The 27,737-nt window shown below is 36.4% G+C and overlaps 1 protein-coding gene across 1 annotated transcript in view; it reads right to left on the minus strand.

The window, feature by feature from the left end:
• HIBADH (3-hydroxyisobutyrate dehydrogenase) overlaps positions 1–27,737 on the minus strand; it is an 84,495-nt gene that overhangs the window by 46,948 nt on the left and 9,810 nt on the right. The window contains exons 3-4 of the mRNA XM_035556407.2: positions 25,163–25,272; positions 21,889–22,010 (exon numbers count right to left, since the gene is read on the minus strand). Of these exons, the coding sequence (XP_035412300.1) occupies positions 21,889–22,010; positions 25,163–25,272 (232 nt within the window). The remainder of the gene's footprint in view (positions 1–21,888; positions 22,011–25,162; positions 25,273–27,737) is intronic.

The following is a 27,737-nucleotide window of genomic DNA, read 5'->3' on the forward strand; positions in this document are numbered from 1 at the left end:
CTCAAAAATATCAGAACTGACTAGAAAAGCATGCCTGGGAAGTGTTTTCATTATTCCATGTACTTCTTTTCCCTATCATTTTGGGATCTGACTTCGGCATCTGTACCTGACCCCTGCATGCTGGCTACAATAGGTCTTGACAGAGAGGAGAGTGTGGCAGTGGACCTGGTCAACCAGACAGGGGTGATGGAATCTTCATCCTTGAAGGTTTTCAAGACTTGGCAGAAGAAAGCCACAGTCCACTTCATCCAATCTTGGCAACAGTCTTGCTTCAAATGGCAGCCTGGACTAAATGACCTCCATCAGTCGCTATAAATCAGGACTACTCTGAAAATGAGACACCAGGACAGTACATCGGTGTTTCCTTCCCAGTGAGTGACAGAAAACTTCCCCCTTAAAGAAATCAGAACCCTGGCCTGCATGAAGCAGTCTGGGATTGTTGCTTTCTGGGATTGTTTGCCAATATTGCTTTCTAGGTTTTCCAGTCTTGCAATGCTTTCTCATGTTGTCTGTGCCCATGACTAAGCTTTGGGTCCTTGAGGAAATCTTATGCTTCCTCCAATAGGTCTATAAATTAAGTCATATTATTGAAAGCAACCTTAACATTAATAAAGCTATTCCTTTATGGTACAATATACTCATTCAAACAAATCCCTCCCACAAAAGACGACGTAAAACCTCCTCATTCGTGATTTAGAGAGGGACATAAACCCTTGGCACTTTGAGTTCATCAGTACAGAACTTTCCAGGCCAGCACCCATATGTGCACAGTCCTTTCTTTTTCCTATATCCTCCATACTGCTTCCAGTTAGTAATTCCAGAGCTGTTTGTGAATGGCACTTCAGCTTTTTCTTGGGCAGTCCACAGTCCAGCAGTGTCACACTCTCCCACCAGTACACATTACAGCATTTTCCAATTAAACTTTTCTGCAGAGTTCACCTGTCTAGGAGAGCTGCATGCTTCAGAGACTACATAAAAGAAAACAGAGGTGAAGTAAAGCATCATCTTCAGCATGCTGCTCTCACCTTTACATTTTTTTTTGCCCAAAAAAGCTCAAACAAATTTTCCTCCCCAGGAAATTTTATGAGAAAATTTTAGGCTAACCTTAGACTTCTAGAACAGTAAGGCTGATCTTATTTCTCTTCTCCTTGTGACTTTCTTTCTTTAGAGAATCTTGTTCCTTCAATATAGTTTCCAACATCTTGCTTGCCTGTCCATTTTTACTGGTAAGCACATAGTTTTCCATCCTCACTTTCTTTCACCATGTGCATCCATGCCCTCAGTCTTTCAAATTGGCTTGTCTGTAGAAGAAAATCACATTGTTCACAGCCATTCGATATCTACAGCTCTCAAATGCTATCTTCTAGTTGATTCCCACGTAAAACCTGGATAAAGTATTGATAATTTCTACTTCGAAGATTATATTGGTCTTCAAAGGATACAGGTTATTTTCATAATACAGGACACAGTGTGTCAATCAAAAGGAAAATATGAGCGTTAACAGATGAATACAGATACATCCTACAATTAGGTCAGTCAGCCTTGAAAAACATAAGGAATATTGCTAAGTCTTAAATAATAAAATCTAATTCTCTATTCTTGAGAAAATACATCTAATGTATCAATTTGTATTATGCTGGTTAATTTTTTTCTTTAAAACCATCACGATATCAAGTTTGCTATACTTTTGTGATATGGATAAAAATAGTTTTGATTTTTATTTTAAAATGAATTGGTATTTAACTCATGTTATAAAAACTGACACTACTAAAGAAGGCAAAGCATTAATATTATATAGAGAACACAAACATCCCTCATTCAACGTACTATGTGGAACAAGCAGTTCATTATAAAGCAGTGTCAGTTTTGCATAAAATGAAAACATTTTTTTTCCCGTGTCTAATCACATAATCTGCATTCCGTATAATAAGCATATATACAAAAAAAAACGCTATTTATATATAAATAATTACAAAGTCCTCTCAGTCTTGTGAGGCATTACAGTGTTGTAACTTTTAACCATTAAAAGACTTTACAAAGACACAGCATTTGAGATCACAACACAATTAAGTTACTGACAAACTGAAAATCTACCAGTTCTCCTTTCTGTAAAAGGTTTATAGTTGCAACAAAAATTAATTCACTGGATAATCATTAATGTAACAGAAATAATTCAGCAAGAAGGTAAGGTATATACTTCTACAACTACTGTCATTTTATGGCTTTGATACATATTTGTGTGGAAGGCTGAATGCAGTAAACACATCAGAGAATATCTTATTACCCAATAATGCACACAGTCAACTACCTCATTGGCATTATAAAATGGTTATTTTAGGTTCTTGTTGTTGTAAGGAAATTTTACACTTTTTGTTGTTCATTTTATTGGGTCATTTCTGATAATGTAAGGTAGGGCACTAAAAGATAAGAGAAGAGAACACGTATATAAATGTACACATGCATACCATTTAATGTGTCCTATCTATTGAACACCTACAAAAAAATATGGTTCATAGGTGAGAACTTTAAACAGTTTATGTGCACTACTACTTGCTTTAAATGTTATTCCTAAAGTCATTTAAAAGAGTCAAATATGAACATGCAATGATGTATTTAAAATAAAATTTCAAGATCAATTTTTTTCAGCTAACTGGTTGTCACCCTAATTGGTGTTTTATTTTTAAGAAAACAAAGAAGCCCAAAAGTGCTTATATCACCTACATCATTTACAAACCCGTAAAAGACAGAAATGCCTGCTATTCCAGAATGCATATTGTTCCTTCAGAGAGGAAACCCCTTGCCTGTTGCTCTAGTGAACAATTTTCTTTTTGTTCTTTCAGTGGAGTACTACTCTGATATACCACCAAATGAGTAACACACATAAAACATGTTCTCCAACACATTCTCTTGTCAAATGAAGTAAGCCACAAGAAGACTAGAAAAGAATTAGGATTTTATATTCAAATTGCTCTTGAATTCCTCTTTACTCCGACAGCCATATTTCTTTCCCTCACCATTCAACAGTCCAATCCACTCGTTTCACAGACCCTCCAGCCTACTTCCCACTTCCTCAAAGAGCATTTTTCTTCCATTTTTTTGTTCTCTCATTCTCTTGCCCAGGGAATATTACTGCTTTTGCACTTTAAAATCAACTTACTACTTGGATGCCAATGTCCCATTCTGTGACACAACCCAATCTGTGAACACCTATTTTTTGTGATAATACTCATTTAACCATTTGCACTAGGCAAAGAAAAACGGTAAGTTTCCCAGAACCACAGAGCTGCGAAGAGAGATTCACTTCTTATAGTTATTCAGTGTCCCAGGAGGAAGAAGTTCTGCAATCTTACCACTGTGTGTCCAGTCAGGTACAGCCCTGAGCAAAGGTGCAGGAAACTATAAATACAGAAGAAACACTTTTGAGATGAGTAACAGGACTGACCTTTGAAAAGTTGCTACAATTCTTTAAGATATGGCTTGTAACTATTCGCAGTCATGCTCCATTATCCAGCAGACACCAGCTGTGAATCCTGTTTCAAAAGCAGGTTCTGCTGATTTCATTTCTGAAACTAGTCAGGGCTTCATGGTTTTACCTTATAAACTCTTTACTTATTTATTTTACACCTAGTTTGCAAAATGGTTATTCTCTAATCCAAGAAAAGGATGAAGCCAATGCTCTTGGGCATCTACTTCAAAAGCTCGAGGGTGTTTTCTACACAAGCAGCTTTAATTTCTTCCTCTACATTTATTTCCAAGCATGTATCAGCTGGAGTTTTAACTATAGGTCAAAAGTGTCATATGTATCCCTACTTTGCCACTAACTAGCTTTGGGCTAAAAAGAAATAACTGGATTTTGTTTTATTTTAGTAGTGGGATGCCAGTGCATCTGCTATGAATCTAAGAGTCCTTGGCAGTGTGCAGGAACTTTTTTATTCTCTTAGGAAAAGCCCTTTCTGTACTTTTTGAAATTTCACGTAGGGTTAGAAAAAAATATTACTAGGAACATCAACTACAAAAGATCATATGCATAGCCACATCCTTTATATATACGTACTTTATCTTAAAAAACAAAACCAAACCACTTTTGACAATAAAGTAGCCAAACACTTTTCAAATTTTCTAAGGACCGCATGCTGTGTACTTAAGCATTTCCATTTTTACTGACCCAAGCCAAAAACATTTACAAACAGAAAGAAGAAAAAAAATCACAAGTGTCTATGTAGGAAATAATTCTTGTAAAGTTTAAAGCAGTAAGTATACAAATACTATAAAAGCCAGCCACTCTAAAATGACTGTAGCTGTAACTGATTATAGTAATTAAACATTCCCATTATACACTTTTATTGAATTTTCTATTTAAAAAAAATCTGTTTTTCAAAGTGCTTTAAAAATGTGCAAAGCAATACGCAACATTACCATGGGTTTGACACAATATTTATACACACATAGTACTTAAGTGAAATGAAGAGTCAAAGAAAATTCTCTTTTCTAAAGGCATCAAAAGGCATTTTATTTGTTTCTTCTTCCCCTTTCTCACCCAATCCCCAATTTTTACCTAGCTAGCTGAGCCAGTGCATCAGATGTTAAATGGATGCTCTTATTTTATTTTTCCTTTAACTCACACATTCTTGATTTTCACCTCTGTGCTGTGACTCCCATCCCAGCTCTCAGTAGCAGTGGTGTCACGCTGGCTTGAACTGGCAGACACAGAATCAAAACTGTGTTATGATTAAACAGGTCTATAAGAAAAACACTCCAACTTGCAGAGATTCTTTTCTCAGCAACCATTATTTTTAATGAGGCCAGTTTACTTTTGGAATCTTGGCAAAAAACAGTCATTTACTCTAGTCCTAGAGCAATGGCTGCAAACTGGGCAAATATAAAGATTACATGTGATGTAAAATCTGCATGTGCATATCATTACACAAAAAAAGCATGATGTGCTGGGAAAGAGGCCTGTCAAACCATCGTGTTTGTTAATGAAAAGAACAGTTTTATTCCAGTCTACTGTATCAGATTTGATAGAGCAAGTGTTAACTAAACGTCGTGCTTAAAAGCTTTGATGAGAAAATCTAACACGTTAAACCAAGAAACAGTTCAAGGACAGCAGGAGGCAATTCCAGAACACAGGCGCAATCTATAAAGGCAAACTACCACAGCTTTTTGATGTTAAGTAAGTAGCAATATCAGTATACAACAAAGCTTACAGGCAGACTGTTGTATCAAGTTTAAAAGTCTAATATCCAGGGTCAAAAGCCTCAATTACCTATTCTACTACTACTTCTCTTAGTGAAGAGATCAATACTAGCTTTAAATTATGATTTGCTTAAAACATTACCTAAATTATCACATTTTTGTCTTCTCCCATTATTATCTGGATTTTTAGTATTTTCATTATGCTGCATCTCAGATACTCAGACTAGGGCAAAACCCATATGTTTGGACTTCAACAAGCTGGGAGGTCAGAGACACGCTTACTTTGAAAACATATACATTTCTAAAAATGGGCTCTGCCCATTAAATGCACCAAGAAAAAGGGCAATGACACAAGAGGAGTGGCACTTAGTAAAACTGCAGAGAAATTCCTGCAGTAGCATTTTAAAGTCATCTATTTAGAGTGAAAGCATAGAAGTACACATTCAAAAAATACAAAACTGGGAAAAAATCCCCCTTTACTCAAACTAGGGATTTACTATACTTTGACAGATTTAATACAATAACATGGTCAAACAGGCCACATGACACGTTATTAGCTACCTAATAATTTAGTTATGTGGTGAAAGATGATTTTCTAGTTATTTTTGATGGGCATGTGATTTCTTTTGTGCATTTACCAAACAGTTTGGAGGGTATGATTAAATGGTAATTGGAAAAGGAAAAAACATTCTTAATGCAAAAGAGGATTAAAAAACAACTTCATAATAGTACTTTTCATCTTCAATATAGCAAGATACCTTCACACTTGATTCAGGAAACCTCGGATTCCTCTACATATTTTTCTGTGCCTCTGCACTCCTCAGCTTTTATGAAATTACTGTGACCTTCTCACTGGATGAATCTAAGCTGATTCATTAATTAAATAGGAACATAATTCTGTTGTTACTACATTACCAAAGGAGAAAAACCAAAAACAAAAACAAACCACGACATTTTGCAAATACCCTGGTGAGGCAATTTTAACACTTTTTAAACTTTTGTAAATAAAATGTATGACTTAAGTCACTCTGATTTTTTTTTTAATGCAATATTAATTATCATTATCGGATACTATAAATTAAACTGCAAAAGCTAGAGAAAATAAATGGGGTGGAGGGGAGAAATGTCTTCTGTACAAATTTTTATAAATTACCAAGTGTCTCTTTTGAGCAGGCTAGGCTGCAATGCCACCTGGTGGTTTAGAAAAAATAACAGGATTCTGTTTGAACAGCGCTTAATGGCTTGGAAAACATGCAATATTCTATAAAACACCAAACATGACAACGTTTAAGTTAATCATTTTAATTTCTTAGTATTTTTTATTCTGCTGCTTTCAGTGTGCAGTGCTTTAGTTAAGTTTTAAAGCTCACACGTCCAAATCTAACTTCAGCAAGGATTTTACAAACGTCTTAAATTGTGAGTTGAACTTGCCAATGAGTGTATTATGCTGTATACAGTTGTACCCACACACACAGAGTCTAGTTCACACAAATAACCCCTAAAATTGAATTCTTCCCCATTTGAGGAAAAATCAAATGCAGCAGAAGTCTAAAAGGAGGGTTACTGAAATGCTTTGTAAAATTACACTGTATAATTAATTCCATAGTAAGAACGTTTTTATGGTGTGTGTTGGTGACCTTTTATTACCATCAAGTTCACAATGCTGGTGGGCTGCCTTTTAATCCCTCCGCAGACAAAGGCCCTAAATAAACACAGATCCCTTCCTGGGAAAAAGTCCTCTCTGGTTAAATGGTAAGGAAATGAGTAAATCATTAGTAATCTTTAAAGCCAAAGCTATAAACTCAAGTTACCTTAAGTTAAAATGAAAGTGTCCTGCAAGAGTTTCAAAGTTCTGTCACAGATAGAAATCTCCAGCTCTTGACTCCAGACTAGGCGCCAGCTGATAAACAAACAATTTAAGTCAAGAGCTGGAGAATTCCCAGCTTTTTCATTTAATGGCTTTGGCCAAGAGTATTTATTGCCTCCAGTTTTATTCTCACTTAGCTCTAAGAGGAAATTTAAACTCATCATTATCTTAAAGCCCCATATGGGCCACAGTCAGCTCACCTGATAGAGCTCCTTTTACTCTGCATAAGTTCTACTCCCCACTAGAAGTGATGTAATAGTGTAAACTAATTAAATGTAGTTTTAGGCTGACTTTTTAATAGGCTAAATAAATTTTGTTCAATATGGTTTATATTCCCACTTGGGGCAGTAACGATTCCAAAAAGTTTAACTTTACAGTTTCCAGTCTAAACTACTTGTAGCTTACTCCACAAAGGACAATTGAAACGAACAAACAAATAAACAGTCTTTGAAACAAGAGCATCCACCCACGTACTTTGGAAATTCTTTGCCATAAATTCATTCAAAAAGGCACCAGAAGATACATTGAATCATGAAAAAGGAGATTGCACAACAGTTCTGATACTTCTAGCAAAGCATTTCAGGAATGCAAGGACATATGTGCAATCACAGCTCTGCATTTAGCACTTGTTCTGGTTTTAGAATGAAAGTAAGCAAAGTGATAGAGGTGGAAATTAAATATTAACCAGGCATTAGTGGTTAAGCCAAGGTGTTGAATGCAGTGCGCAAGTCCAACATGAAAATACTTTATCCTAACTGAACAGAAAGATAGCATCATCCCGTGTCTCAGGTGACACCTTCCTTCTTCTGTTCTAAAAATGTATACGCTGGAGGAGGTTAGAGTTCTTTAATACAGATTCTAATGCTTACTTCACTTCAGAGATTTTTAAACCTATCATGAGTTAGATTCAGCACTTGCTATCTCATCCCAGGCATCTCTCCCTAATAAAACTTCTTTGTCCTATATATTAATAGCTTAGAATCTTCTTACCTAAGAAATCAATTTCATAAATGTCAGAGACAGAGAACGGTACTCAGCAGAAAGTCTGACTACCATTCCTAAAGGGTTAATAGAAGTCAAACTTGAAGCCAGGAGGTTGTATTCCCCTCCCACCCAGCCCCCTCCCCACAAAATACTTTCCTAACCTGACTTGGCTGAAAAAGCCAATTAATTGTTCCAGTGTCTGCCAAGACTTCTTATTCCTTTAAAAATGCGGATAGTGTTTGAGACAGCTGGCTATTCCAAACCCAGGTAACACCCCTAAATGTGGAAAGAATGAGGGAACATGAATTATGATTAGTATTTTTAATGGATTTGTAATGATACAGACAGACAGATATCTTAAAGCTACTACAGTTCCAGCATCTACAATTTAAAAAGAAGAAGATGGGATCTAGATGTGTCTGCTGCTTGGAAGCAGTTTAATGCAAATTGCATTAAAATATGTGGAGTTAGTTTTTCCATCTTTGTTAGATACTAACAGTACAGACGATTTGAAACATACACACACATACACAAAGCAACCACCAAGTGACAGACAAGAAACCTTCCGAGCCTGAGCCACTACAATCCCTACAGAAAGTAGTGATTTTAGGTCAAGTTAAGGTCATTGCAAGGCAGAAAAAAGAAAACCCCTATGACAGTTGTCTGCCAAGTATCTGGCTTAGCACTGAGCAGAGAGCTGCAATTAAACCCTTATTTACTTTTCTACAAGAATAGGAGGTCTAAAAGATACGACAGTACCAGGGCAAATAAGGAAAAAGTCCATAAAACTCATTTTGCAACTTTTCTGCTCATGAAGAAGCTCACAATAAGAAATTGCTGGCTGACTACATGGAGTCAATGTGAAAAGGAACATTCGTCACTTGCATGGTAAGAAGGAGAGACCTTCAAATATTATTAAATAACTAAAACGTAATTTATATAAAGTTATGATTACATTGTATTATTGTAATAATATAAACTACTTTTATAATCTCTTGTATTTTAGAAGGGACAGCACTTATTTATATCTTATGATAGCACTTCCATTATCACCAATTAAACACATCAAATTTATTGTATGCCTTTCCTGTAACCTCAGTTTAAGCCCACAGATTGTACTTTGGGTAAAAAAACCCTCCTGTTTAAGTGAACAGGAACACCTGCATGTTATGTGTTTTGTGCCCTTCTGAGAGTCATTCTTTTAATGAATGTGTACACTAATCAACAGGAAAGTGTGAGCCAATATGGACAATTTCTCAATCCTGGAAAAAAAACTCACAAGGTTCTAAAAATATATGAAAATTAACACAAGAAAATAAAATCAGGGACATCTTTCTGTCCATTTTTCATTTGCTAGCTTCTATTTGGTTTTTAAGAAAAGTGTTACAAATGTGCAACACTTGCTACCCTTGATTTCCATGCAGTTTATTTAAATACATAAAAGGTACAGAGTTCTGTCTCATCGTAGTGAGTACTTCCTCATGTTGACAATTAAATTGGTCAGCTTTCACAGTAACTATCTGATGCAAAGTAATCAAGGGCTGCATAGATCAGCTCCCAAGTTCTAAGGCATCCACGTTATATTGCCGTCAGAAAGCACATTTTAAGCTTGGGAAGGTCAAAAAAAATAGTGTGTACCATTCACTTAAGCCACATATGCAAGCGACCATAAGCAGGTAGGTACCTTCCTAGTGAGAGCTGTGAGAAGAATTACAAATTTTAATAACACTTGGCAAAATTGCAGACAAAGTCCCATGGTTTCAGCAACCTACATGAGCATCAGGAACACTTAAAACTCCACATTAAAGCCACACACCTATAAAAGAAACACTCCTGGTTGCTTCTTTTGCAACTGCAGTCTATGCCAGGTACTTACGGAGAAGTACCTTTCAGCTAGTAAACCTTCTCCAGTTCTTTTTCTCCCAAAAAGCCCTGTATACTTTGTCATTGGAAATCCAGGGCAACAATTGGAATTTAAAAAATGTGTTTTATTTCATGAGCCAGTGTGGAAGACACTCAAGTTGTTATAGAATCAAGTAACAGAGATTCAAGAATGCTTATTCCCAGCTGCAACCTCATTAAAAACAGCAGTATGCATACCACAGTGGATGAAGGGAAGGGGAAAAATGGACATTATTTCTGCTTCAGTTACAAAATTAGGAGGTAAGAGACAGCATTTAAAGCGAGCCAAATATTGTTGTGCTGAAGAGACGTAAATACAGTAGTAATGAAACATAACAACTTGTAAAGCCTAAATACAGAATTCTGCTTCAAGATCATGTTTGCAGGAGATATTGCTTTGAAAATAACCATAAAATACTCTAACCCTATACTATTGCATTTCTAAGAAAGGCAGAAAGGAATAGAATTCATTGTGCTAAACTACACTTCAACAAGGTTTAAATTATATATCAACAGGACTAAATACAGAAAATAAAAAATGTTAAACCCCTGAACATAGGTGACAACAAATAAAAAATTCTCTATATTTAGTTCAGGATGAAGGATATTTCCAAATAACTAGACCAATTAGATGTACATCATCCCCTTATTGCTGCACTACTTAAAAGAAACTCAGATCCACTCAAAAGCAGTGTCTGATTATGCTTGCGCAGCTTTTGCCAAATAAAAATGCTGCCCGAAATGTCCGGCCAAATCATGCCTAGAACACCAGTCTGCATAGTGCTTTGAAACCCTTGTGTTTCACAGATAGTAACTTAGTAGTGTAAGACACACACAGATTGCCACAGACACTTAACATCCACTGTGGATGCTACCTCTCCAACCACTAATTAATTCCATTGAAACAGATGGGCTTAGGTAGATGCTTAAGAATATTATGCTGAATTGGAGCTTTACAGATGTACTCTGCTACGGGCTCCCATATAGCTACTTCTAATGATATTGTCCCGTGACTGCATGTAGTTTGAATTTCTTGATTCTTAGCAATAAAGGAATGCCAGTAACAATGTTATTGAAATCAAAGTTTCGGTAGTGAACTAAGTCATTAATTTTGTGACATTTCCATTTTTTGGAAGCTTCTGTTTGCAGAATCCAAAATTTAAAATAGTGGGGTTTAATATATACTACAGTTTTAGCCTTCAGTGCTTTTAAACATTAATGCCAACAAGCTAAAAATAAACTAATAAAATTTAAAATGAGTTGTCTCTGAAACATTCAAGATTTGGAACACTTGACCTATGAATTTGTTAACATCTGGAGTTAGGAAAAAAAAAAAAAAAAGATGTAGAACACTTTCAAATGCTTCAGTGGGATCCATGTAAGCTGCTGCTATCTGCCTCCATGGTTAATTTTACTTCTGCTTCCCTTTTCCCTTTTGTCAATAAGAGAGAATATAAAATAGAGCAAAGCAGTTCTATTATGTTTGTCCAGTCAGTAAGAATTACTCTACAAATCTGCATGAATACCTGAAAATAGAAGACACCAAAGGATGAGTACACAAGAAGTTGCCAAACCACGTGTCCCCTCCTCACTTTGCTTTCTACCAATTCTTTTTTCTTCTGAGTAATTCAATAACAAAGGGAAAAAAAAGCTATTGTACTTTACTGCTTCTTGCATAATGTGATGAAAGAACTGAGAAAGAAACTTGTTTTCTATTTTCAACTGTATTATTTGGTCTAATAAAAGCTTCTCCCTCTCTGTACACAATTCCCCTTCTTTGTATTCTTAAACCACCATGTAGAAGAACACTGGTACTGTGTTACTATGATTAGTACTGAAACATTATAGATATGTGTTATTTGTGTGGCAAGAATTTAATTAGCATAATAATACAGTACTATGGTAAGAATTTATGACTAGAAGGAGCTGAAATTCCTCTGTGGTTCAGCATTCAGGGCCATGTGAAAACAGCAATGCACACCACTTTTAGACTCAGAGGATTACTGCACCCAAGTAGTAATTCACCCACATCCCACAAGGAATGGCAGAGCCCTAGCAAATGCCACTCATAGCCACATAGGGTTACATTTGACTGACAACTGCATTTGGCCTCTCTTTTTCCAATTAAGCTCCATCTGTTTGCTCTGCTGAACCGGCTGGCTTTTGGCCCCTCAACAGAACATCCACTGTATGTTATTGCATCCACTTCCCCAAATCTGTTCAATGCCAGAAGCCCGGAGATGCTTCCTCAAAACATGTCATTGGGAAGGGGCAGACAAGATGGGTACCTGGGTGGGAGAGGACGTTTGGCATGTGAGTAATGGGAGCAACTTGAAAAAGCATGTTTTTAATACCCTTGGCACATCCAAGGAAGGGTTAAGTGCCTACATTAAAAAAAAAAAAAAAAAAGCACCATTTTTCTTTCATTATATAGTCTGACCAAAAAGCCTCTGAAACCAAAATTAAATACTATGTTCCCTTCCACTCCCCAACGTACACACTCTAAAATAAATAATGGCCAAACTGATTTAAATGAAATTCTGTAGAAGAATTTGTGCTTGGATGAAAATGGCACATTTGAGCCTGAAGCAAAAGTAAAACCGCCAAGTTATAAACCTCTCAAAAGGAAGGTTTATAATGGAAATGCCAACAGACCCTTAACTATAGTGGAGCTGTTAGGTGCCAATGTATAAATAATTTTAGCTTTTGTGGTCAACTTACGATAAATTAGATACAGTGCAAGTGGAAACAGTAGGGTTCTGATTCAGTAAACAGTAACGGCCAAGAGTACATGTTTGGATTTTTAGACAAGTATAGCATAGATTTGATGCTGGCTCTGAAATGGAGTCTATAAGGGACGTTTGGACTTTTTTAAGTAGTAAGCAAGCCATATTCTGAATTCTTGAGGGCTTGTAAAATAAAAACTCCTTAACAAGCTTTGCTGCCTACTGTTTCAATCTTCTTAGAGTCCTTTAACCCTGTTACCAAAAATGCTCTGTTGAAGTTTGGTATAATTGTCTGCTAAGGAAAACAACATACTAAATAAATGCACATAACCGCATTTAGCGGTAAGAATTGCTAAGCATACTAATACAGTCCAAAAAAAGTGCCAATAACTGAACAGTAACAGATTATTCACCTTCTTCTTTATTAGGTGTGTCAGTTGCTCCACCGCTAATAGAAATGCCTTCCTATAGTCCAGTTTGGTTTAGCACAGGGACGTTTGGGTGATCAGGTACGTTTCTCTTGGCGCTGGAGGCAGTTATTGCATTGTTTCACAGCAGTCAAGCCCCATGCCTTAGTGTGACATGTTGAGGCAGTGAGTGATGCTATTAGCCTTCTCTGTGGGAACTTCCATCTTGGACAGGGTGGGAGCCCTCGGAGGCAGCCAGGATTCAGGCCGAGGCTGCTAAGAGGATGCTCCAAGTCAGGAAGTGCTCCTGCTTGCCAAACCCACATCAGCTTCTCATTTGGTACTTCCGCTGCAAAAGCTTCCCACTGCCCCAGCATCATCCCGAGCTCCCCACTAATGTAAAGTCTAAGATGAGTATCTCCAGAGATAGGAAAGCTATAACACACACTCTTGGTTTGTTCTAAACTAGAGCTCTGTTATGACAGTGCCTCACATACTGGTAATGCTAGTGAAAACTGCTTTTTTCTAACTGTCCTTTAACTTCTAAAAGAGAAAGAAAAATCTCTACTCTTCCAGCATACTCAATGTGAAATACCTTATTAAGGGAAAAAAAAGCATTTATTTGATCCCAGATACTTTGGACTACTGGCAACTGCAACAACATTGGGAAAAAGTTTTGTGTCAGACAAATGTGGAACATCAGAAATCAACTAAGTTCAAAGAACTAACTATTTATAGTCATAAAACCGTATGGATTATCTATAGTTACAACTTACATTTACACTGGTTATTGAGAAGTCATGATTGTAAGCAAAACCAAGAAATCTAACGTAAACAAAATACAAGAAGTACACTCCTCAGCCAGTCTGTGAGCCAACGTCAAAGTGACCTGCTCTGTACTCACAGTGGCAAATAAACCAAGTGCCACAAGTCACTCATTCCCACCACATGTTCTCAGAAAGCAGATGAAATATACAGATTGATAACAAAATGACAGCAAAGATGTGTTGTTTCTGACTGCATACGGTTAAACTATATAGTTGCTGACTAACTAAGAGCAAGAGTTTGCAGCAATTCATATCAAATAAAGTAAATTAATAATAATCATGTCAGATTAGAATTATTGCCAATGACCTAAATTACATATTAAGAAAGCCCCAGAGGTTTACGAAGAGTTAAAAAACATAGAGGGATACCATCAAATCATTACGTGATTTAAAATATATAAAGGTTTTAATAAAGTGTTACACAGTGTTTCACACTTTCCCCCCATTTTACTGCAGACAAATTTAATATTCTTCCACAGTTGTTCTTCCAGCTAAATTAACTACAGGAATGAAAAGGATAACTAAGTTTTAAGGGTTAAACTTGTAGGTCAAATACAGTGCAGTAAGTCATTTTGTTTTCACTTCAGGTTGTATGTTGTACTTGGCACGAACAGAACTGTAGTTAAAAACTGTATCTTTTCAGCTCAGGAACTGCCTGACTCTCATTTGTCCTCTGCATTTCAGTAGATTGAAGCAGTGAGCCAACAGGACTAAATACTGTTGGACAGACTGAAAGGTGAACATTTACATAGTTCATATGCTCACAAGCTGAATTCTAAGTCCATATCAACAATAAGAGGCTATATTGCTTCTCTTACGTTTTTATTTAATTATATAAATCATGGATTTTTAAGATGTGTTTGGAGCAGAAAGAATTAAGAAGTCTTGGTATTTCTATTTGCGTTCTGAGGATTAATCAAGAGTAGTCCTCCTACAGAAAAAAGCTTAAGCTGCTGAATTGTCTCAAAGCCGGCAATACTAAAATACTTTAAAAATTCATTGGTTTCCAGGTGTTTGTTTAAATCGTGGAGGGAATACTTCTGCGAGAACAATTTTCCTCTTTTTTATTGGCACAATTTAAGAAACTTATCAAAACACAAAGATGCTCCCCACTATAAGACAACTTTCTGCAACAAATCAGCATCTTAGAATGGCTCGGGATCTTCAGATGGTTTCCCATATAAATCCCAACCTTGCCCAACATGTCACCATGATTTTAAAAACAAAACAGAAGTCACTCATAATACTGGCGCCCTCAGATGAGGGTCAACTGAAGATCAACTTTCCTTCCTTTCTACTCATCTTGGATTCAGCCATTTAGAGGATCAATGAACAACATACTTTCAAAGGCCTGCTCAAACGTCTCTGCACTACAAAATGAAGGGCAGTTGCCCCTATCTATAAAGTTTCTCCCATCTGTTTATTTTCTTTCCACTTCTTTAAAACAGTTTGTGTTTAATGCGCCTACAAAGAAGCCTTCTTCAAAAGAGAGTAGTTTGCATGACGTGTCCCAAGACATTGGTTCAGGTACTTACGATGTTCTTCTCATGTGTCTAGTGTAAGACCTGCTCTGCTTTTTATTTGTTTGTTTAAACAACAGGAATGTGCATCTGCAGACTGAAAAAGTCTGCTGAAGGCAGCAATTAATTGGTGCAAGTACAATGACTTTGCATTAAGATTCAGAATAAGCTGCATTTTCTCCAGTGGCACCTCCAGTGCTTGCAGCTAGTTAGGGTCGTCCTCACGGTGATGGCTGTTGTGAAGGCACAGCATACTTACGGTTCTGCTCTGTGCTACCTATTCCAGTTTGTGTATCTTGCCCTGGTGTGCTGTGGTGCTGGGTTCAGTGTCGAAGTGTGCCATCCACATTTAGCGTCGTACAGAATGATTCAGGAGGAGTCAGGGCATTATTAAGGTCTGGTACTGATCATCCCCACCATCCCAAGCATGAGAGTCATGCTAGGTTCTTTGACTAGATGAAAAATACTCTTTGAATAAAAGTCTCTTAAATGAGAAAAAAAAAAAAAAAGAAAAAGAAAAACTTATGAACATTTAAAAACAAAACAAATCTTGTAGAAAGCTTCAAAGCTATCACTGCATTCCAGAAACATTTCCAAACAACACCTGCATCTCCTTAACTTTAAAAGTTCTCTAGAAGAAGCAATCAAAATTTTAAAAATGAAAATAATTAGTTTTTATTCCCTAGGATTTATGACTGGCTGAAATCTGAAGATCTCTCTTACGCTGTATATCTCAGAAAGCTCGATGGGATGAGCATTAAAGTAACCACAAGTAAATAGAACAGCTATTAGGAATTCAGTAACAGCTCGCATGCAGCCATGGATATTAGAAACAGTTTTATTGAGAAAAGGAATGTTGGCCATAATTCCACAATTATCCCTTGCTCTTTTTCAAAGAGTGCCACAGGGATTTTCAACTTCCATCTGGACAGCTTTCCTTTAACTGTTTTTGAACACCATGTGTGAGAACACAACAGAATTGTAGACATTAGAGATGGAAAAGACCTATTAGATCATGTAGCCATCTTTCTGCCAGTTAAAGATTTTTCCCTACAGAATAGTTCCTAGCACTTTGCCCAGTACAGTTTAAAGCATGTCAAGATACTTGGCTTCAACCAGCCCCTTTGGAAAAATATTCCATAGTGTATGAAGAATGTTGTTAGGAAGTTTTTCCTGGTAGACACAGCATGCATTTTTCTTTCCTTAATAATTTCCAGCCTATTATTCCTGGTTATATCCCATTGGGCCAGCCTGAATAACTCATCTTTACACCTTCGAATAAATGGAGACAGATATGTTTCCCTACACATTGGTCACTAGTTGGCCAGACTACACACGGTTTTATAGCCAAAATATACACTACACTTCAATAAAATCACTCATTCCACCCTTTTAGTCATTGTAGGAATGATTGTCTCCACCCCAGTGAACATTTTCAGATGATACTCTCAACAAATCTGTTTGTTCTTGGTTAGCCATGTACTATCTTCTGCATGCTCCATAAAAGTAAAAAAAAAAAAAAAAAAAAAATGCATAACAGACTCACAGAAGAAAAATACCCTCACAAAGTCAGCACAGCAGTAAATGTACTACCTCATCCTTCTGCAATGGCAGCTGCTGTGACTTCTGCACAGGGTTTATACTTCTTCTCTCCCCAGTGTCATAATATGCATTTTGACAATGCGTATATTTTCAAGATCTCCATTGTCTTCTATCTTCTCTCCAAGAAAACAGAGGCCTATTAAACAGGCTTTATTTTGACGAACGTAAGAATTGTTAAATAGTTTCAAGTTTTTTAAAATTTATTAGGAATCATAAGCTTTTAAAGCATCTCAGATTTCAAAGTATTTCTTTGTCCTCATTTTAGCCTCCTTACATGACAGTACACCTGATCCTTCTCTTTGTTATGTTACTTCCTGCATTAGTTTTACCTCATTTAAGTTTCAGAATAACTCAATAACATTTTTCATACTACCTTTAATATTAAAGTTGCACACTGAAAATTTTACTACTGTCCCTAAATCAAAAAGCTCTGCGAAAAAGTAGTAAGATCTGATGCATTCAGCTAAAATGTAAACAGAAGTAATAAGATTGCATTTCTCTAAAAATGCACAAAGCTATGGAAACAAAACAGATACAACCTAGGAAAGCCAAGAAAAAGTAGCTCTACTGAGGTTCTCCAACAAATGAGAGGTCTATTAAACCAGCTTTGTTCAATACACAAATATATTGATGATGATAATGCTTTATTAGAATATAACATACAATCTAAGAGCTGCAATGTGTGAACCACTCATTACTATTTTTCATTAGTCTTATCTTAAAACATCTTTCATTCATCTTTGAAAGCATTAGTGTGCATAGACATACTCCTAAGTGGAGCCTTCTCCACTCTCCAGTATTCAGTGTAAGGCCTTCTCCTCTACTTCTTTTGGAAAAGCATTAAACCTTCCGTGCCTGAGTAAGAGAAACATTCACCAATTTTTCAAGTTGGCCTATTTAATCTCTTCCATCAGCCCAGTCATTGCATTGAATACATTCATTCCTCCAGTTTTGAGGTGTTCTCATTTAAGGAGAGGAGAAGAGCCATGAAATATAGTGCTATTATAATGAAATCAAAGAAAAGATCTCCACAGTATTGCTAAAATTGCTAAATATTGTTTTTCTTTGCTCCATATTAAGGACAGATTTGGCCACACAAGGATTAAGTCTGTAGTTCATGCTTCAAGGTCTCCATTACCAGAGAGCAGAAGTCTCATTTTGTAACTGTTATTGGTAATATTCCTTCCACCACTTAATGGTTAACTGGAGTTTATGGAAGTACTACTGTAAGATGAAACAGTTTGAAACGACAGCTGGAATAGAAATTCCAACTTTTTCTAATCTACTCCATCCCACAGTTGCTAAAAAAATGTGTTGTTCTAGTGTTTATTACTGTTTTAGCATGACTGCAGCTCTCTCTGACAGCTATTAACAATTAGCAGGTTGACTTATTGGCTACTATCTCAGCTAAAGTAGACAACGAGGGGAAAGATCTACCTAAACTTCATTATCAGATCCAGAGAACCATACCTACAACAGAATTGAAAACTTTACCTGTAACTCCAAAAACATAAAAGGTAATCAAGCTGGCACCTCTTTTTGCGAGGTTCCAGCAAAATGCAGTACAACATGTTTTGAGCAGAGCAGGAGCCCAAATTAATTTCAGAGTTATGGAAGTGGAAAAAAGTTGCAGAGATATTATCTGAACACTAACAGTGTTTACAATGAAGAAACCATCTCATCAGAAATTAAATTAAAAACAAAACAACCAACAACATTTTGTCCACCGTACTTTAGACAATGCATATTTTGTGTACTGAATTCAACAACGATAGATGTTACAGCAGCATCAGTGAAACCACCAGTAAAATTTGCTCTGAACTGCAAGGTAAAAATCATACTTCCATTGAAATCAATGGGAAGACTCACTTGACCCAATTCTTAAATTTAGATCTCATGCTCAGCCCGCACCCCTTTCAACAGCAACTGAAGTCAGTTTTAAATATGCTTCTGTGATGATCTGTGCTTTAAAAGCCTTTTACGTGTACGAAGATGCAGAATCCAATCTTTGTAAGAAGATAAATTTACTCCTCTAGGTTAAAAAAATATATATTAAATAAACATGGATTGTGAAGATTTTTCTTCATTTGCCTATGCTCACAAAGAGCTCACAAAGGGCAGCATTGGGAACTGTGGCACAACTTTCTCATGGGGACCTGCAAGAGATCCTAATCCCAGGATTAAGTGACTGCTATCTCTAAACAGCATTAGCAGCATAATCTGCGTGCTACTACTGGGATGAGAAGTATTTTCCAAAGTTAGTTAATACAAAATAACACTACAGTAATGTGGTGTATTATCTTCCATTTAATGGGTCTTGACTATAAGCTGCACGTAAATGCTGTAGGCCAATCATACAAAGAGCACAGCACTACTACATGGGCAGCATAGGCCTATCTGAAAAAGATTAAGGGAAATAATCTTTCAGAAGTAAGGCTGCAAACAAGCCACTGTAATCCGGCACTAACTCTAGACATTAAAATACTTTATTTGCAATGTCAGAACAGGAATAAAATTACCAGTATTTCTCCATGAGTTTTATAAACCAAGCACCTTTCAAAATATTATTTAGTTTGTGAAATGATTTATTTTCAGTGCAGATGAATATTAATGTCCATTAGGCATACCCAAAACACCCAAACCCACCAGTGGAATCATCTGCCAATAACAGCTAGTAAACACATAGGTCTAAAGATGACAGTTCAGGCTTGCTGATTCCTCTTCCTCCTCATTCTATCCCACAAACTCCCTCACTGACACTCCTGCCAAGTCTGTTGCATGTCACAGCAACACAATGATGCCTGCCAATTTCTAGAGAGCTGAGCATACTTCTCCATTTAGCGCTTTGTCTAATGGCCAACAATGCAGTCAGGACATACAAAAATACCCCAAAGACATGATGTGTAGGGCCCTAAAAGACACAAAACCCAAAGCATAACATTAACGTTTTTCTAACGTACTTAACTTCTCCATTTGTCTAGCAACTGCCCGCTTTAAATACGATTTGTACAGAGTGCTACTTGGCATTCACAAGCATATTATATACTAGAAAGATAAACATCAATTCTTTCCCCCTCCTTCATAATATTACTCAATCTGTAACTCACAATAAACACCAAATAATTTGTATTCAGACAAACCACTAAACACCAAAACAGCCATCTGTATTCAGATTAGTCAACTGTATTTTATCACATTAACCCAGTCGCAGCATTAACATTTTCTCAAGAAACAAAACCCAAAAACCTGCTAGGGTTGTTTTGGAATCAAACTTTTCTTTCTTTCTTTGTAGTTATAGCATAATCAGCCTTAAAGCAAAAAATATAGGAAAAAAAAATACAGGTGTTTCCAAAAGATAAATATGTTTACCCTCAGGTAAACAACATATTTGGGGGAAAGGGATTGAAAAGAACCACATAAAAATGTCAGAATTGCCAAACTAGTAAGTATAAGGCTGTGCAATGTTCAGAAAAGGATCAGATAGATATATACTCCACCCATAACATATTTTTTTCTGTGGTTTTTATTCCCATGCTGACAAGTTATCTAACTTTATAAAACTAGGACTAATATTTTGGCTGGAAGCAAGAATCCTGTCTTCCCATTATAGCCTTGAATATGCTGTGGCTCTTCCTACTTTCTGTTCACATTAGAATTGGGGTGAACACTTTGGCTTCTATTGTGTTGCCAAATCATAGCTAAGTTTTCACTTGAAAATTAAAAAGATGGTTAGGTTTTGATCCTCACCCACACTCATCTTCATGATGTGAAATACAGGCTCTGTATTCTTTCTAGCTTGTGCATCATACCTTTGATAAACTTTGTAAGACCAAATTTTCTCATACCCGTTGCATTTTTATTCTCTTTCAGGTATAGCTATCTGAATTACCTCAATTAAAACAGTAAAATAAAGAGGACTCACAATGCCACTTAGATTAATTTTTACAGTGGATTGTAAAAACAAACAAACAAACAAACCAAACCAAAACAACAGAAACCCATAAGATTTTCCCACAAAAAATGGGTTTTCCTCATCTTCTAATTCTAGAGGTTTTAGATAACAATTCAACGATAATAACAATTAGCTACGGTTCTGTTTTCAAAACCTTAATTTTATGCTTCTACTCTCCTCTATCCACAAAATGAAAGACTTCCCTGCTCTAAAATATTTCTTACAACAGATGCAATACTCAGAGATCAGTAATTAGCAACCTCCAACTTCAAGAGTACAAAAATCTCTCTCACACACACACACACAATTCAACTGTTATAACACCAGAGGAAGCTAAATAGTCTTCCCCTAGCAGAAATAAACAGATGGAGACTGAAGAGATGTTGACCATCCACATCATAATATAACATTCTGAAGGAAGCTAAATTAAAAGAACCACTACACCATACCATGTGAAAGATCAGTTTATCCAGGTCTATCACAAAAGCTTATTTGTAAGCCTAAAAATATTCCTAAAGTAACATGCAACTTCTTAAACACCAATGTTCCTCATCTGCTCCTAAAAAGACAGTAATACAACTGCATCAAAGAATAAAAAATACAGTACACTGAAAGATCAGGTTTACTAGCCTGAGCTCCCTTACTGCAACAGCACTGCCTTCAGGTGAGAGATGACAAACAGCATTGTGCTTCATAGAAAGCATTAAATTCTTTATACAGAGGCAAACATGTACATGTCACAGAGGAAAGAGGCAGCCCTTTCTTTAATGTAATGGAACAAAAAAGAATACCATACATCTAGCAAAGAAAACCAACTGTACCAGTAAGGGCACGGAGTGGCGGCTAAGATTGCTAACAAGAAGACAAGCTGTCCGACATGAGGTAAACTGTTAATGAAGACTTACCTCCAGAAACCGGAGCATCCATGAAAACAGCTCCCATTTTTTCAACTGCTTTAGCTAATTCTTTTGAAACTGCAGGGTCTATAGTACTGGAATCTATTAATAATGAGCCTTTCTTCACTTTCCTAAAATAAAGATTTATTATTATTAAATATCTGTTGCACTAGGTATCTGCAACAATTACCACGGCAATGACTTTCCTCAGCATGACAACCACACAAATATTATTTGGTACACTAATAATTAATCGTAATGTTTTAAACTCGTCTGAGCAAGATCTGCTCAGTGTGTATACTCCTGAGTATGTATATTACAGTGTTTTGAATGACTCAAAACGCAATAAAACCTGAACACACAACAACATACAGGCACATACACAAAAATATTTTTTCCTAAATACTATTGTAAAAGAAATTACATGAAAGGAATACACTAGGAAAATCTGCCATCAGATAAGCTTGAACAATACATCATATACAGATCAGACCGAAGATGCATTCTAAGCAATGGAACTAAACACTGATATAGCTTAAAATTTCATATATAGCTTAACAGTTTTCTTTCTATGTACAGTATATTAAGCATCTTATTAGAATAGCCTGTTTGTATTCTTTTAATTATTGTTACAATTTGTTCTATATAAAGATAGTAACTAAAACCACAAAAGACCATTACAGACTTAAAAGCAAAGAATGGCGCAAAGTTTCCACACTGACAGCAAGTAAATTTAGGCAGAAGAATTGTATCCCAAATGGCAGAACATGAGAAGTTGTGTATGTGATTAAAAAATGCAATTAAATTAAATTTTAAAAATGCCTACACAACAAAAACGTTGATTATATTTTTAGCCATCTTTCCATTCAATTGCACTGTGATTTAATGTCCACTGGACCCACAAGCACTATGAAATCAAACTGCATAATTTTTCAGTCATAAAAAGGTGAGTAATTTAAAGCTACGTGTTACATTAGACAAAGAGCCTCCCTGCACCTCGCGTGCTGTTGGGAGTAGTGAGGTTCACTGAATTGAATTAGCTGGATTGCTGGAAATAGTCTCTCAATACACACATATGGCTGTGAACCCCACTACAGCTCCAGATTAAAGCAGTGCCACATACACAGAGTCCTTTTTCACAGGATAGATGAGCTGCTGCAGTTAATTTGAACACACGCAAACAAAAACCAGCTTAGCAGATACAGCACTACATCATCTCCTCTTACGTTCAGCACAATGTGCAGTGGCACAGACTCCCCGGTCACCCAGCAGGATGACTACGTTAACCCTTAATGTCAATGTTTTCTTCAGTAAAGCTCAAAAAGCTTCAGAAAATGAATGAGATCTCACCAGTTATCATTGAACACATCACTCGGAGCAACAATTAACCACTACTGTCAAAAGACACTTCCTTCTCTTGAATATGGAGGCTGAGAAACTGCAGCAGCAAGACTGCTTACTGTATCTTCTGTTCTCCTCAGCTAGGTACTCAGAAGATTAACTGCCTGTATTACACCAGTAAGTACTGCCAATCAGTCTTCAAAGCATTGCCATCCTGGGTACAATTCTCCCACAGCTGTTTGTCTAGCTTTGTGGGACTGATCCAATTACCCTTCTTCCTGAAGGGCATAAGCTACAGACTTAGATCTGCTCAGTCCTGCTTTGTGAGGAATTAGATGATGGACAGTAAGGGAAGAAAGTAGCTATTGTTTCCTGTGTTGGAAGGAAAAAAGAAAAATCCCTCTCCTCTATTTCATTTTCTAATCACTGCACCTTAATATAGCCTACAATCAATAACTACAATTTTACCAGTTTTAGATGATCTACTATATTTTTGTCATCTGTATGTTTCTTCACCTACATTACCAAGCTAGATAGCAGTAAGATCCTGCAAGATCCTCACAGGTATTGAGTAGCCTCAGTCATCCTGCTAAAGAGCAACGCACTTGTGGCCAGAAGAGCTTTTAAAATACTATTAATTTATTTGGAAAGTCCAAAAACTCTGAGTATTTCCACTATTAGAATTCTGCAAATAATGGATTTTAGGCTCAGTGGGAATCCCTTCACAAAAGCTAATAAAACCATTGTTTCAGATTAAACAAACTTTTCAGATATTTTCTTGTTAATAAACAGGGAAGAACAAACCAAAATGAAACAGTTTTCTCACCAAATCTAAAGACTAAAGCCGACCTGAATTAGAAACATGCCAAAGCAAAACTGAGGTTTTGGACAAATTGCTTTTACATTTTTTTCCCTGGTCAAACCAATCAGGTATAAAAACAGTAATCTGAAGATAAATCATCTCTGAAACAGACTTATTTCGTCTGGGGAATGGGGAGCATGTCTGCCCTTTCAGGTATTCAGAAGCCTTATGGTAAAATGCAAGACACTGAATCTTGAAGCAAACCAACAGTCTACTGCTTCAGTACACGATCCATTTTGAAGGCCTGAAACCACTGAACCTCAAGCCATTTAGAACGTATTACTATTAAAAATACCTCTGTGTATAAAAGTATTTTCCAATAAGCCAAAATGGGAAGCTGATTAAGTCACCTTCTATACTCAAAAAAGAAAAGCCTATTATCTCTAATAAAATAAGGAGTCAACTGTAATGGTGATCTTCATTCTTAAGTATGAATAGATGAAGACATTCCTATAGTTTATCCAATATGATGATTTGGTTTCAAGTGGAATATAACACTACATAAATCCCTGGCTCTTACTGCTCAATAGTCCATTTTTGCCTACAAATCCTAGAATTCCTTTATCAACAGTAAGGAGTCTGCCAAGATAATGGACAACAGGAGTAGAAATCAATAAAGTCTTGTCAGCTATTCTATGTCAGCACTTTAATACTATGAGACACAACGGCAGCTCTTCAGAACATTTCATTTATAGGATTTCATGTCAAAGAAAAAAGCATTCGAGCAAGTAATTGTCGCCAGCAAATATTCCACTTGCACTTGCTATAGTACATTACCTTAATGGTAAAAGACACATGCAACTGAGAAGTTAGATATGTCGGTTGGGTTGTCTCAAATTCACATAAATTACTATTCTACTGGAAATAAAATTTGACTTTAGCCACAAGCCATTCAAAAGCAAGCACAGGTTAAGAGAACTCATGTAATTAGAAATATCAACAACAAGAAAATAGAGGAGAGCATCAAGTTAAGTGCCCTGAAGGCACAGCAAGAGTTACAGCAATAACGATCATTTGACAAGCAGTGCAATACGGGCTTGAGTACAAGAGGGAATTCTCCAGACTACAGCAAATCCTTACTTCAGAATTCCATTTGCTCCTGTGTAAACTTCTATTGCATTGGGACTAGAAGGCAGCATGGTAATAATTCTGTCTGCTTTTTCTGCTACATCTGCTGGGGAATCCGTTACCTTTAAAAGAAAAAAAAAAAGAAACAGAAAGGAAGTAAGCTTCCACTTCTTGAGAAAGAGATGTCAAACATCGGCTGAGTTTGTTTTAAGCATCTGCAGGTCATAAGGCACAATTAAGTTAGGTAAAAAACTAGAATGCAAGACAAACTTTGCCCTCATAATGGAAATGTCGATTAATTGGATCCAGTACCAAAAAAAGGAAAAAAAAAAAAAAAGGATGTCCTGTTATGGAAGTTCCTCCAGAACATCATAAGTGGAGATGTCTGCAACCTATTTATGAATCTTCAACTCACTAATAAACCATGCCTCTGTACAAAATACTGCTCTATAATGTTTCTAAGGAGGAAAAACACTAAATATGATCTCACTTTTTTTTTCTTGTTTTACATACAGTGTTGGAAGACAAAAAGACTGAGGAAAAAAGAAAAAAAGACTTTTAAGGTGATGCTTGTAGGTACATTAAAAGTCAGATAAACTAATTGATGTTTCTCACGATATCTTGATTGACATTTTTGAAGAAGAAAATGATCAGCTCAAGCATCCTTCACCAAAATGTCTAAACAAGTTTCAAAATATATTTGCAGCTATTTGTTGCTACATAAACATACTTAACTTTAAAAGTATCATACCTACCCCACTTCACTCTCAAAGGTATGGTATTTAAGGTATGTACACAACAAGTGAATTACTGACAGCTAAGTAGTGAATTTTGCCAATTAACTCCAAGATTTTGCCAATTAACTCCAAGAACGCACACGCCAGTAAGATTTTTGTCTAACAATAGTTTTAAATAATTTATTTTTTTAAAATGCATTGTTAATATATTCATAGCTGAGGGAAAAGAGCAAAAAAACCCAAAACACTACAGCTTATTCTCTTATCATCAGCGCAAGAGGTTTAAATATGATTTTATTAATTTAGATATTCTACTGAAAGGAATTCAGTTCCAAGCAGGAATTAAAATGAGCAAGATGAAGAATTAAGATTCTCCCCCTCTGCTCTGCTCTCGTGAGACCCCACCTGGAGCACTGCATTCAGCTCTGGGGCCCCCAGCACAAGAAGGACATGGACCTGTAAGAGTGAGTCCAGAGGAGGGCCACAGGGATGATCAAGGGGCTGGAGCACCTCTCCTATGAAGACAGGCTGAGGGAGTTAGGGTTGTTCAGCCTGAAGAAGAGAAAGCTCTGGGGAGACCTTACAGTGGCCTTCCAGTACCTAAAGGGGGCTACAGGAAAGCTGGGGAGGGACTCTTTGTCCGGGGGTGTAGGAATAAGACAAGGGGTAATGGCTTTAAACTAACAGAGGGTAGATGTAGATTAGATATTTGGAAGAAATTCTTTACTATGAGGGTGGGGAGGCACTGGAAAATCCCTGGAAGTGTTTTAAGGCCAAGTTGGATGGGGCTTTGAGCAACCCGGCCTAGTGGAAGGTGTCCCTGCCCATGGCAGGGGCATTGGAACTAGGTGATTTTTAAGGGCCCTTCCAACCCAAACCATTCTATCATTCTGTGAGCAGAAAGTAGATTTTGTTTGTGGATAAGGTCTGTAGTACCATGCTGTTGCTGGATGATAAAGAATAACCTTAATGTTACAATGATCTATTCTACTAGATATATTATGTGCCTTGAGTCTCTAAATTTTAAGGAATGTCTTAAATACAATTTCATATGCACTTATTCAGTATGGATAAATCACAATCTCCATATCATGTGGCATTAAGGCTAAGGAAATTACAGTTTAAAAGCTACTTGAAAATTTGATTCCTTTCTATAAGGTAGACAAATGAACAAATCAATGATCTCGTTTCACCACACCCTATCTGTTTCTAAGTACAGGTATTTGTTATCATTTTGTGTTAGCTTTGATACTCAAGGCAATTATATTAATATATTATATTCTAATAAACAATGTTCTTATATATTCTCAGCATCTAAGAGAGCATGGAATACACACATTTGGAAGAAATGATGAGCAACATCTTAAAGGACTTCTGGAACACAGCAAAATAAACTTCCTGATTACTATTTATTGTAAAATAAGTAAAAGAAGAGAAGACTATATATTCACTGAAAAGAGCTCTCAGAAAAGAAAGAAACTGTCTTAGATGGTACTTAACATGTAGGGCTTTTTTTTTTTTTTTTTTTTTTAAGTGTAAGTTAATATTACATTAAAACATCTGGTATAACACACAGATACAAAAAGGAAACATATCCTAGTCCAAAGAACAAACATTAGGAAGAATAAATGAGGCAATTACAAGCAGAAAAACATCTATACCTGATTAGTTCATTTTATGACTTGCTGCCCTGGAGACCGGAGAGCCTAGCTCTTTATGTAGGAGTATGACACCTTTGTCTTTAGTTCAGAGTATCTCTGCCTCAGTTCAGTCCCAATGATTATTATTAGAGGAGTAGAGAGGAATTGTGTAATTAGAACCTGGATTTATATACACCTTCTTTATCTGAA

The sequence above is a fragment of the Cygnus atratus genome, chromosome 2, assembly GCF_013377495.2.
Source record: "Cygnus atratus isolate AKBS03 ecotype Queensland, Australia chromosome 2, CAtr_DNAZoo_HiC_assembly, whole genome shotgun sequence".
Taxonomy (NCBI): Eukaryota; Metazoa; Chordata; class Aves; order Anseriformes; family Anatidae; genus Cygnus; species Cygnus atratus.